The following is a 12,992-nucleotide window of genomic DNA, read 5'->3' as shown; positions in this document are numbered from 1 at the left end:
GAGGAGGAAGGGGCTCCTATGTGGGTGCGGTTGGCAGTGGTGGGGTGTCCTGCACACGGTAAGCTTGCGTGAGAGAGTGAAGGGGGCTGAAATCTGGTCTGTGCGCCCTGCATCAAGTCATGCACCCAGGGCTGGGTGCGGCCAGGGGAAGGGCCCTTTGACTGATTTGCTAAAAGGACTCGTGGATTCGTGTGGGCCTGGGGTCCCTGCTTTTTAAAGCAGTTTGAGCAAAAGCAAAGTAGTAGTGATTACATCTCAGGCTCTTGGTGGTGTGAATTCACACACATCCTGCTTTGCGTTGAACTGTCTTCATGCTTGGTAGATAATCATCATAGTAGCCTTTCCCTCTCTATAAGGGGCGAGTGTGTGTGTATAGATAAGTCTTAGTCAGTTTGGGCTGCTGTAACAAATGGCCATGCACTAGATGGCGTAAACAATGAACATTTATTTCTCAGGGTTCTGGAGGCTGAAAGTCTGAGACTGGGGTGCAGCATGCCTGGGCTCTGGGTGAACACCCTCTTCCTCTTCTGGGTTGCAGACTCCCTGGGTCTTCACATGGTTGAAGGGGTGAGGGAGCGGTTTCTCTCCAGCCTCTTTGATAAAGGCACTAGTACGTACCATTCAGGAGGGAGGTAATTCATGACCTAATTACCTCCCAAAAGCCCCACCTCCTAAAAGCATCACATCAGGGGTCACGATTTCAACACAGGAATTTTATGGGGACAGAAACATTCAGTCTGTTGCAACACACACACACACACACACACACAGAGAGAGAGAGAGAGAGAGAGAGATAAACAAACACACATTTCCACCCACCCCAGAGCACCCTGCACTTTTCAAGTGACTAGTTAGGTGGGGCAGGGTTAAGGAAACCATCAGAGGACATTGTTGAGGCACCCAAGACTAGCCCACGGCAGAAAGCCACCTCTAGGGCTGAAGGGCTAGAGGAGGACGGGGTGTTTTTGGAGCCCATTGAGAGCCGGGGCAGTGGAGGACACAGCTGTGTCAGGACAGGAGGCCCAGAGCAGGAGGCGATGGAGGAAGGCACCGACTCCTTTCTCCTGTGGCCCTTCAGGGGCCTGCCCATTGGCTCATGGTGGAACCTGGTCACAGCCCATGTGGCAAGACCCCCCGTGATGCCTTGCACAAGGTCAGCCTCCTGGGCACAGAGCAGGTGAGGGAAGGGCAGTGGATACGTCGGGAGGGTGGAGTGGGCAGGTGGCGAATAACTGGCACTCGGGTTATCTTTTCTTGAGGTTAGGATTGCTCTCCCAGTTTTATAGATGAGGAAGCTGAGCTCAAGTGGTTTTCCTGCGGCCCACCTGGGTGTCATAGCAGAGTGAGCCTTGGAACCCAGGCCTGCCTTGTCCTGACTTCTGTGATCTTGATCTCAGGTGATCACACAGATCGCAGTGTTCGCTCATGCATCATGTGTGTTTGACAGCTTTTCTGGGTGTCCCTGGCCCTAGGGTAAGACATGCATAGAGTCCAAGTCGTCATTTAGGTCAAATCTCTAAAGTCAACTTACAAAAAGGAACAAAGAATAACCCTGCAGGTGCCATTGGCCAGGCTGTTTCTTCACTGCCCAATGATGCCTGACTTTGGCTGGGACCCTCATGCTTTCCTAGCCATGGTTGATGGTGCAGAAGAGGAAGGAACACTCCCCAGGAGAGTTTCCTGGGCTTGACAGCACGCCCTGATGACCTCTCCCTCCCTCTGCCTTGGCCGTTCTGGTTATTTTGAACTCCTCTTGTGTTCTCACAGATGCTATTCAGGTTTTTGACGTCACCGCTGTGAACATCAGTGCCACAAGCCTGACCCTGATCTGGAAAGTCAGTGATAACGAGTCATCATCTAACTATACCTACAAGATACATGTGGTGGGGGAGACAGATTCTACCAATCTCACTGTCAGTGAGCCTCACGCTGTCATCCCGGAACTCCGCTCCAGCACCTTCTACAACATCACAGTGCATCCTGTCCTAGGTGACATCAAGGGCACGCCGGGCTTCCTCCAAGTGCACACCCGTGAGTTCATGCCTGGCTCTCGCCACCCTTTCCTGCTGTCCCGCTACGTGCCAGGCCCAGACACAGGACGCATGATGTAATAATGGTGACTGTCGGCTGACCACATGTCAAGCTTCGTGTGACATGCTTTCCTTGCACTGGCACATTGTATGCTCACAACAGCCCTGTGACGTGGTTGGCAGTAGCCTTATTTTATAGATAGGAAGCCAAGGCTGAGAGAGGTGCTAGACAGGTGTCACAGCTGGAAAGTGGCAGAGGTGAGATTAAGCCTCTGGTGTTTCTCGCCTGGAGCCTGCGCTTGTAACTCTCTTTCCAGTGTGGAGGAGACCTAGAGTGAATTGATACAGGGAGACAAGGATGACCTGGTATTCATATCCCCTTGCGTCTTGGGTGCTGACATGATAATGAGTCACTGGCACAGCTGTATCTCATTTTTGTTTAAATGTCCCTTAAAAATAAGATTTTATGCAGCAAATAAAAAGCTTTAGGTTTCAAAGAAGGTCCAATAATGTAAAATAAAACAGTAATGGTGCACTAGTAGTAACGGTGGTATAATATTGATTATATACTATTAAACAATAGTAGTGACACCAGCACTGCATTTTGCACTGTGCCATGAGATTTATAGACACTGCAGTGGCTGCCAAGGTAGGTATTGGGGTCCCCTTTTACAGATGAGGAAACGACACCCTCATGGCTAAAGTTTGCCCGAAGCCACAGAGCTAGTGAGTAGCAGAGCAGGACTTGAACCCAGGGGTGTGTGGCTCTGGAGCCAGGGCTTATCCCACAAGAATGTCCATTCCTTCGCAGGAAGCACGCCTTAGCATTCTTATAGATGTATTTTGGACTGGATCTTTGGGAAAATGAAATACGCTTGCAATTCTTTACCTTTTACTCTTTTACTATTTATTAGTTAGGATTAAGTTCAGCCACGAATAACACCACCAAAAACAACAACAAAAAAACCCAAGTATCCATGGCTTAAACAAGACAGGAGTTTACTTCTCTCTCCTGTAACAGAAGCCCAGTGCTAGGCAGGATGGGGATGATAGAGGTTATCCAAGGCTCAGTTGTATGAAACAGAAACTGTGAGCTATTTTTACCAAAAGGGATTTATCCTGGGAATTGAGGTTTTGCAGAATCACTGGAAGAGCTGGTGTATTAGTTTGCTAGGGCTACCAGAACAAGTACCAAAGGCTGCGTGGCTTAAACAACAGAAATAGACTTTCTTATAGTTCTGGAGGCTGAAGGTCAAAGATTAAGGCAGCGGCAGGTGTGGTTTCTTCTGAGGCCTCCCTCTTGGCTTATAAGATGACTGTCTTCTCCCTCACGTGGTTGTCCTTAGTCTGCGTGTGCCTATGTCCTCATCTCCCTTTATAAGGACACCAGTCTTGCTGGATTAGGGCCTACCTTCATGACCTCACGTTAACTTAATTACCTCCTTAAAGACCCTGTCTCCAAAGACAGCCACATTCTGAGGTCTTGGGGGTTAGGACATAAACATACACATTTGGGGGTGAGGGAGCACAAGTCAGCTCATAACAGTTGGGGAGCAGGCTTTAGGCCTGGCCCCAAGAAATGACTCCTGGACTAAGTCTGCAGAACTGACCCCCTGGAGAGTCACCACCTTGGTCACAGACAGCAGAGGGAGGAATCAGGAAGTCTCTGCTGTAGTTGCGGGATCCAGGGGTGTATGTTCTGAGCTGTGATCCTGGGATCAGGAAGCTGCAGCCACCGCTGAGGTGTTGGTTCTGGAGCCAGGCAGCGTGGGCTCCAGTCACCCACAGTACAGGTATAAGAAGGAGGAAGGGCAGAAGGTCGTGCCCCACCCTTAAAGGACACTTCCTAGAAGTCACCCAGGACCTCTGCTCATGCTTTGTTGACCAAAACTTAGTCACATGCAACATCTAGCTCCATGGGAGCTGGGAAATGTGGTCTTTGTTTCCAACAGCCATGCACACACAGGGCTAAAAATCTGGGTGGGTATGATGAAGGGAAAATGGGGGAATGGATTTTGGGGGTCAAGACTGGTTTTCTGCTGTCCCTCCCTGAACAGAGGCTCTGGGAGGCTAGTAATAAATTCAAGATAAAGCGGCCAGTGTGGCCAAGGTTCTCCTCCAGAGCCTGAGCTCTTGGCCACAGCAGCTCACGCCTCCTCTCATTTCCTGTGAATGACTGTGTGCAACGTAAGCACAGAGCTTCTGCACTCTCGTGATCAAGTGCTCTCTCCATGGCCAGAAACAGCAGTTTCTGAGGGATTCATGTTGTAGGTGATGATACAAAGAAGACAGAGAGAGGGATCAGGTGTCCTAAGTGCACATTTCATCTCAGTGTAAATATTTTCTGAGGTGGGGCATCCCTGTCTCCTGGAGAAATATATTTTTAATTTAGTTGTTTACTTTCTTTGCATAGCCCCTGGTCCAGTTTCCGACTTCCGAGTGACAGTGGTCAGCATGACGGCGATCGGCTTAGCATGGAGCAGCCATGATGCAGAATCATTTCAGATGTTTATTACACAGGAGGGGGCTGGAAAGTCTTGGGTAGAAATAACCACCAACCAAAGTATTATCATTGGTGGCTTGTTCCCTGGAACCAAGTATTGCTTTGAAATAGTTCCAAAAGGACCAAATGGGACTGAAGGGGCATCTCGGACAATTTGCAATAGAACTGGTAAGCAAATAGGCTTTTCTGTTAAATCATCATGTTTCTTAAAGGAAATCAGTAAAATTAATAAACATAATGTTTCCAAATATTGTTTTTCTTTTAATTATCTAAGAAAAAACTTTAAAAATTTTCATAACACTAATGCTTATTTATTATATGAAATACAGACAAGTAAGTAGAAAAAACTTACATAGAAACCATCAAGCAGAGATAATCACTTTTGATGTATGACGTTTTACAGTTTTTAAACATATACATATAGATACACAAATATATGTGTGAGTATACATATATTTAATACATATATTTAATATTTCACACATACACACATACATATATATATATATATATATATTTTTTTTTTTTTTTTGAGACAGTCTTACCCTGTCACCCAGGCTGGAGTGCAGTGGCATGATCTTGGCTCACTGCAACCTCCACCTCCTGGGTTCAAGTGAAGCGATTCTTGTGCCTCAGCCTCCTGAGTAGTTGGAATTACAGGTGTGCGCCACCATGCCTGGCTAATTTTTATACTTTTAGTAGAGACAGGGTTTCGCCATATTGGCCAGGCTGGTCTTGATCTGATCTCAAATGATCTGCCCACCTCAGCCTCCCAAAGTGCTGGGATTACAGGTGTGTGCCACTGCACCCAGCCCACAAATACATATTTATTTCTTTCACAAACATTGAGGCCATCTGTACATGTGGTTTTGTAATCTGCCTTTTCCCCAACTTGCCAATTAATTATGAATATTCTTTCCTCTTAATACAATACTTCTACAGGATGATTTGAACACCTGCCTGGAATTCCATCATCTGAAACAGAGTTGGCAGATAAGAATGGCCCCTATGCCAAATTTGGCTCACTGTCTGTTTTTGTAAATAAAGTTTTATTGAGTCACAGCCATGTTCATTTGCTTATGTACTATCTATGGCTACTTTGGTGCTAGAATTGAGTAGTGGCAACAGAGAATGTGTGGCTTGTGAAGCCTGAGATATTTATTTTCTGGCCATTACAGAGAATGTTTGCTGACCTCTGGGCTAGATCAGTGGTTTTCAAATTGTGGTCCAGGGCTCTCTAGGGACCCCTAGGTTCTTTCAAGGGGTCTCCGAGGTAGTATTGTCATAACAATACTAAAATGTTATTTGGCTTTTTCATTCTCATTCTCTTTTGAAGTTTTCCAACTTTGATCCAATATGGGATGACATTGTCTCTCTGAGGGCTAATGGAATATATGCTGTGGATTCTTACATTTTAAAAATTTCTTCATTTTAAATCCCTGATATCGTAAATATTAATAAATGTAACCTATGTAAATACAAATTCTCTGAGAGCCTTAATAACTTTTAAGATGGTAGAAATTAACTACTGTGCTGTGTCGGGCAGGTGGACTGTTCACAGTCTTTCCTAAACAACACTGTGATGTGGTACCTTGTTAGTTCTAGAAGGCTAATTGAAATTGATGAAATCATTTTATAGTCAGCTACGGTGACCTGCACCCATAGTCCCAGCTACTTGAGAGGCTGCAGCAGGAGGACTGCTTGGCCCAACAGTTGCAGACCAGCACCAGCCTGGGAGACCCTGTCTCAAAAAAAAAATTTTTTTTATAGAAACAGTTTAAATTATTAAATTGTTTCTAGGCCTACAGGAGAAACTTCTGGGAAATCCTACAGAGTAATGTTCGTTATTGTTGTTTTAAAATTTTGAAATAATTGTTTTTTGGAAAGGTTGAAAAACATACAGTCTTCCTTGATCTTAGATTCAAGATAGTTGAAATCTTTTATACAGAGGGTAGAATAAAGATATACCTAATGTAAATGACGAGTTAACGGGTGCAGCACACCAACATGGCACATGTATACATATGTGACAAAGCTGCACATTGTGCACATGTACCCTAGAACTTAAAGTATATTAAAAAAAAAAAAAATATATATATATATATATATATATATCAAGAAATGGGACAGATTCCTTGAAACACACATGAAATGTGTTAGGCTTTTGAGATTCTCCTTGAAGAAGCTTCTTCAACTGTGCTGGTTGGGTTAAGCACCGATAGTCACTCAGAGGATCTGCTTCTGAAATAAGGGATCTACTAAAATGCATCCCTCAGATGAAATGCAGTATTCCCTTTGCAAATCTGCATTTCAGACTGTTGACATGAAGTCTTAACGTCAACATGTTTCTTCTGTACTTTAAGGATGTGGATAATGGTAAGAGGATCACCACTGAGGGAGATGCATGATATTGTGCTACTTGCTATTGCCCAGAACTTACTGTAACAATAATATAATATGCTGGGGGTCTGCAAAGTGCTGAGTGCTCTCATACTGTATTTTACATTTTTAACACAACTTCATGGAGCAGGTGTTATTAGCATTTCTGTCCTACAGAGTAAGAAATGGGGGCTCTGCGAACTTAAGTAACTGGCCCAGAGTGACAAGGTGGCAAACTGACCTGTGTCGGCTTAACCACCATGTAGATTGACACTTTGATGTGGTACAGCAGTAAAGTTTAGTATTAGTGAGGAGAAGGCATCTCTTTTACTATAGTTTATTATGAATATTCTTTCCTCTTAATATCAGTATTTCTACAGGGTAATTTTAACACCCGCCTGGAATTCCATTGTCTCAAAGGATCCGTTTCATTCAATGGTCCCATTGAATGAAAGTCAAGAAGGCTTGCTATAAGATCTCAACTCTTAGGGGGGTTACCTTTCTATTATCAAATAACCTTTATTGTTATTGGAAAAAGTCAGCTTAACAGCATTAAAAGCAATTTCGAAAAAAGGAAACGAATACCATATGATCCAGTAATTCCAGTCCTATGTATGTCTCCAAAAGAATGGAAAACAGGGCCGGACAGTTATTTGCACATCAGTGTTCATAGTAGTAGCATTGTTCACAGTAGCCAAAGGTGGACCCAAGATCCCATCAACAAATGAATGGATAGATAAAATGTGGTTCATCCATACAACAAAATACTATTCAGCCATAAGAAAGAAATTCTGATTTATGGTACAACATGGATGGATCTTGAGGACATTGTGCTAAGTGAAATAAGCCAGACACAGAAGGACAAATACTGGATGATTCCACTTACATGAGTACCTAGATTCGGCAACTTAATATTCTACAGAAATTAGAATGGAGGTTACCAGGGGCTGTTCAGAGGAGGGAGTGGGCATTATTGTTTAATGGCTACAGTTTATGCTGGGGGTGATGACAGTGTTTTGGGTACAGGTAGTGGTGATGGTTACACAACATTGTGAATATTGATGACACTGAATTGTACACTGACAAATGGTTAAGATGATGAGTATTATGTATGTTTTACCACAATAAAAATGAAAGAAACAAATATCTCTACTTTTCTAACCCAACTGAATTCCTTTTCTCTCTGTGTCCAGTCATACATTTTGCTTGTATTACTGTAATTATTATACAAATACTTTTATTTTGTATTTGAACTTTTTTTTACTCAGTCTATACCACAACTTTCCCCTATAGTTAACATGGCCTTCACGTTTTTAGTGGCTAAAGAATATTTCATCGTGCAGCCAGATCACAGTGCCCACAGCCCTCCCCATGTTATTGAATATTTAGGTTGTTTCTAGGTTTTTATGTTTATAGGCAAAGGCTGCCTTTCATGGTCTTTTGTCTGTGGAATCCTTTTGACATCAGGAATCTGCTGGTAGGAAACAAAGTCTCCTCCCAGTGGCTTCTCTATAAGGAGAACCCACTTAAAATTAAAAAATTAATTTTGGAGTAGATAGTACGTAAACATGGCACAATTTTTTTTTTCTTTGGACAAGGTGTTTGCAGTGAAAGCATTTCCCTTTTTTGTCCCCTACCTGCCCCTTTCCTCTCCCTGGAGGTGACGTTTGTTGCCAGGTAAAGAGAGACAGGGTTGAAAGCCGCGGTAGAAAATAGGCCCAGCCTCCGTGGTTACTTCCAGGCCTCGATGTAGGCATCCCTGGTGCGAGTGGCTGAGTGGGCCGCGGGAGATGATCGGAGGGAGACTCCACTTGTGACTCTGCTGTGAGGGTTCAGGGTGTGCCTGTCTTCCTCCCCTCCTCATCCGTCCTCAAATGCTGAAACTCAGCAAAGGTCAGCTCTCCATTTCAGTTTTCCTCTTGGTATGTAAGGCTGTGTCACGGGAAGATGCTTCCTTCTGAGTGACTGATTTGAAAAACACAACAAAACAAAAAAACCTCTTTATTGAGATATAATATACATACCGAAAAGGGACGTATCCTCAGCGCATAGCTTCATGAGCTTTTACAAACTGAACACATCCCGTTACCAGCACCCATATAAAAAAACCGAATGTGATTTCCACTTCAGATGACCCCTTGAAGGGCTTTTTTTTTTCTTTCTTTTTTTGAGATGGAGTTTCGCTCTTGTTGCCCAGGCTGGAGTGCGATGGCGCGATCTTGGCTCACTGCAACCTCTGCCTCCTGGGTTCAAGTGATTCTCCTGCCTCAGCCTCCCAAGTAGCTGGGACTACAGGCATGCACCACCACACCCGGCTAATTTTGTACTTTTTTTGGTAGAGGCGGGGTTTCTCCATGCTGGTCAGGCTGGTCTCAAACTCCTGACTTCAGGTGATCCGCCTGCCTCGGCCGCCCAAAGTGCTGGGATTACAGGCGTGATCCACCGTGCCTGGCCTTTTTTTTTTTTTTTTTTTTTTTTTTTGAGACAGAGTCTCATTCTGTCGCCCAGGCTGGAGTGCAATGGTGTGATATCAGCTCACTGCAACCTCTGCCTTCCGGGTTCAAGCGACTCTCGTGCCCCAGCCTCCCAAGTAGCTGGGATTACAGGCGTGTACCACCACACCCAGCTAATTTTCGTATTTTTAGTAGAGACGGGTTTTCACCATGTTGGCCAGGCTGGTTTCGAATCTCTGACCTCAAGTGATCCATCTCGGCTTCCCAAAATGTTGGGATTACAGGTGTGAGCCATTGCACCCAGCCTAAGGGCTCATTTTTAAGACAACAACAAAGAACTGGAGAACTGGTAAGATAAACTGGGAAGTTCATCCGTGTTGCAGAAGAGCTAAAATCCTTGAGAGCACTGAGTGTGTGCATTTCTCAGCTCAATTTTGGAGTGTGCCTTTTGTGAACTCATTAGAAAGCGTAATGGCAAAAGAGCAGGTCCTCTCGACAGCACTTGGAGAGGAAGCTGGGCGTCATGATAGTAACAGTTTTCCCTTCTCCTTCCTTTCTTCTGAGCAGTTCCCAGTGCAGTGTTTGACATCCACGTGGTCTACGTCACCACCACGGAGATGCGGCTGGAGTGGAAGAGCCCAGACGGTGCTTCCGAGTGTGTCTACCATTTAGTCATAGAGTCCAAGCATGGCTCTAACCACACAAGCACGTATGACAAAGCGGTCACTCTCCAGGGCCTGATCCCGGGCACCTTATATAACATCACCATCTCTCCAGAAGTGGACCACGTCCGGGGGGACCCCAGCTCCACTGCACAGTACACACGTAAGTCTTTTAGGATGCCCTTCTAAGGAACAGCCTCTCTAACCGTCTCTTGGAGGAGGCACTGGTTAAATGATGGCCAGTGTGCTTCTGGGGTCCAGGTTGACTGAAACTGCTGAAGTTGAAAACATTGGTCTCAGCAACGGTTCTGCTGTCCCCATGGGGCACTGTTCTTCAAGCTATGTGCACTTAGAATTGTCGTTAGAAGCAAGAAGTGATTCCTTGGGAATGGAGACTGAAACTGTTCTAGTCATTCCTTGAGAATACAGAGTAGAGAAGGGTCACCTTGTCATGTTGGTATTGGAAGACACTGCCTAGATGAGGAGCTTTGCCTGCAACAGTGAGGGAGGTGTTTTGCGAATATTTGAATTAAATACATGGTAAAGATGTTAGTTTGTAATATGTTTTTAGTATATCTATTAGATTTAAAAAACAGATTAGAAATTATATCTTAAAAATATATTTGAAATAAACTTGAAGTATTAAAAAAAGCCTAAATTAAACTTCTTTTGAGATTTAATCTGTATAATTATTTTCTTGATGTGTTTTTGGGACGTTTTCCATCTTTTGAGCCAGCAAATACTAGCTTTATTCATTCTTTCCAAAACGAGCCAGGCTATTTTTGGATATAGTAAATAGTCCTGGAATTCTACTTAATCTGTGCTTTTACATGAATTGCCTTTTTTTTTAAATCAAGGGCCCAGCGATGTGTCCAACATTGATGTAAGTACCAACACCACAGCAGCAACTTTAAGTTGGCAGAACTTTGATGACGCCTCTCCCACGTACTCCTACTGCCTTCTTATTGAGAAGGTTGGAAATTCCAGCAACGCAACACAAGTAGTCACGGACATTGGAATTACCGAAGCTACAGTCGCTGAATTAATACCTGGCTCATCATACACAGTGGAGATCTTTGCACAAGTAGGGGATGGGATCAAGTCACTGGAACCTGGCTGGAAGTCATTCTGTACAGGTGAGTGTGGCCCCAACTGCCTCTTGGACTCCTCTCTGAGTGGTGCTGACCTTGCAGGTCAGTCCTCCCAGTCTGTAGTTTGGTTTTGTGTGATGTGCAGTGATGGACATTGAGCTTCCTGAGGCATCCTGTTAGCTTATCGGTGCTGTCTCGATGCCCTCATCATTTCTGCATTCAATAAATATTTATTGAGCGTATACCATATGCCAGTCAAGTCCTTGCCTTCTTGGAACTTTTCAAAGGAGGAAGTGGGATGTTTATCTAGAGTGCTCAGGAAAGGCCTCAATGACAAGGTGACTTTGAGCAGAGATCGGAATGAAGGGAAGGAGCCAGCCGTGTGGATATCAGGGCACGAGAGCATTACAGGCAGAGGCCTGTGCAGAGGGGCCTGTGCAGCATCACCACCGTGTCTGGAGGCGGGAGGAAGAGCAGGAGGCAAGGGTGGGAGGAGTGGACCCGCAGGAACAGGAGGGTGTAGGTGGGAGGTGAGGCCTGAGTGGGGCTGAGCTGGGATGTGGATGATGTCTGGCATTGGTTTGTCTTTTGTGCTGGAGAAGATGGAAAGGTTATTGTTGAAGTGATGCCCAGCCTTTGCATCCTTCTTGATCCTCACCTATCTCACAACTCAAAATGTGTGATAAAGAGAAGAGCCCTCTGTGTAATTGAGGATGCACTCAGGGCAGCCCAGGGAAGGCTTTGCAGACAGTGGTGGGCACTTCTGCTCACAGTGCTGACTGTGGCACCTTTATCACTCAGCACCCGTGCACTACTGATTTTCTGCCCTTCTTGCTCCTGCCTCTTCCCCTTTTAGCCCAGGCCATTCAGATATGTTCAGGCTGATTTAGAAGTGATGGTCTCATGGGATCAGCCTCCTGGTAGTGTAGGAGCTCCAGCCTTGATGGCCTGTGGCTTTTCAGTGGTGAGTGGGGTGGCCACAGAAATCCCTGCAGCTTTGGGTCACCTCTGCTCCATCCCACCTGGTCTAGACAACCACCTTTGATATTTGGGTGCCTTTCATTGCTGATATTTGTCTTAGCTATAGTTATTTGTAGGCTATAGCAAGAGAAAACTGTATCTGAGCATTTGTGACTGGGTGTGGGTGGAACAGGAGCTGTAAAAGTGGGTGCAGTGTTCAGGTTACCTTTCCAGGCCCTGGGTGGTGAATGTGGGAGTTGCACTAGGTGCCTTGGTAGAGCTTCTCCTGCTCTAAAATTCTGTGACATTCAATTAATGATAATACTGTCTTCCAGTTGTAACATGGAGTTTTCTGTTTACATCAGTTTGATGTTAGTCCTCAGTAAAAATCTATTGGCCCTCAGATAGAGACAGATAACACTGTATTTTGAAGATGAGGAAACTGATGCCATTTACCACTGATGATGCAGTATGTTATGTGAGTGGAGAGTGTCTTGAACTTAGACTTAGAAAACCTGGGATCTAGTTTTGGCTTCACCACCTGCCCCATCATCATCAGCCAGTTTCTTAACCTCTCTGAGCCTCTGTGGATTTATCTGCAGATGGGACAGTATGGGCCTCACCTGTCTCAGAAGGATCATCAAGAGGACCTTGGCTGGGCCTGGTGGCTCACACCTGTAATCCCAGCACTTTGGGAGGCCAAGGTGGGTGGATCAGGAGGTCAAAGGATCGAGACCATCCTGGCTAACATGGTGAAACCCCATGTCTACTAAAAATACAAAAATCAACTGGGTGTGGTGGTGCGTGCCTGTAGTCCCAGTGACTTGGGAAGCTGACACAGGAGAATTGTTTGAACCCGGGAGGTGGACGTTGCGGTGAGCCGAGATCGCGCCATTGCACTCCAGCCTGGGCGA

The 12,992-nt window shown here is 45.1% G+C and overlaps 1 protein-coding gene across 2 annotated transcripts in view; it reads left to right on the top strand.

Moving 5' to 3' along the window:
* Positions 1-12,992, top strand: part of PTPRJ (protein tyrosine phosphatase receptor type J) — a 192,263-nt gene that overhangs the window by 147,165 nt on the left and 32,106 nt on the right. The window contains exons 7-10 of one of the 2 annotated variants that reach the window (XM_055281533.2): positions 1,768-2,031; positions 4,444-4,701; positions 9,933-10,190; positions 10,885-11,163. In XM_055281533.2, coding sequence (XP_055137508.1) covers positions 1,768-2,031; positions 4,444-4,701; positions 9,933-10,190; positions 10,885-11,163 — 1,059 coding nt within the window. Of the gene's footprint in view, positions 1-1,767; positions 2,032-4,443; positions 4,702-5,475; positions 8,057-9,932; positions 10,191-10,884; positions 11,164-12,992 lie in introns of those variants that run through there. The other variant, XM_055281534.2, reaches the window with a different exon arrangement.

The sequence above is a fragment of the Symphalangus syndactylus genome, chromosome 6 (genome assembly GCF_028878055.3).
Source record: "Symphalangus syndactylus isolate Jambi chromosome 6, NHGRI_mSymSyn1-v2.1_pri, whole genome shotgun sequence".
NCBI classification, from domain to species: Eukaryota; Metazoa; Chordata; class Mammalia; order Primates; family Hylobatidae; genus Symphalangus; species Symphalangus syndactylus.
Note: the sequence above shows the minus strand (reverse complement) of the source record. Positions and strands in the feature narration are given on the sequence as shown.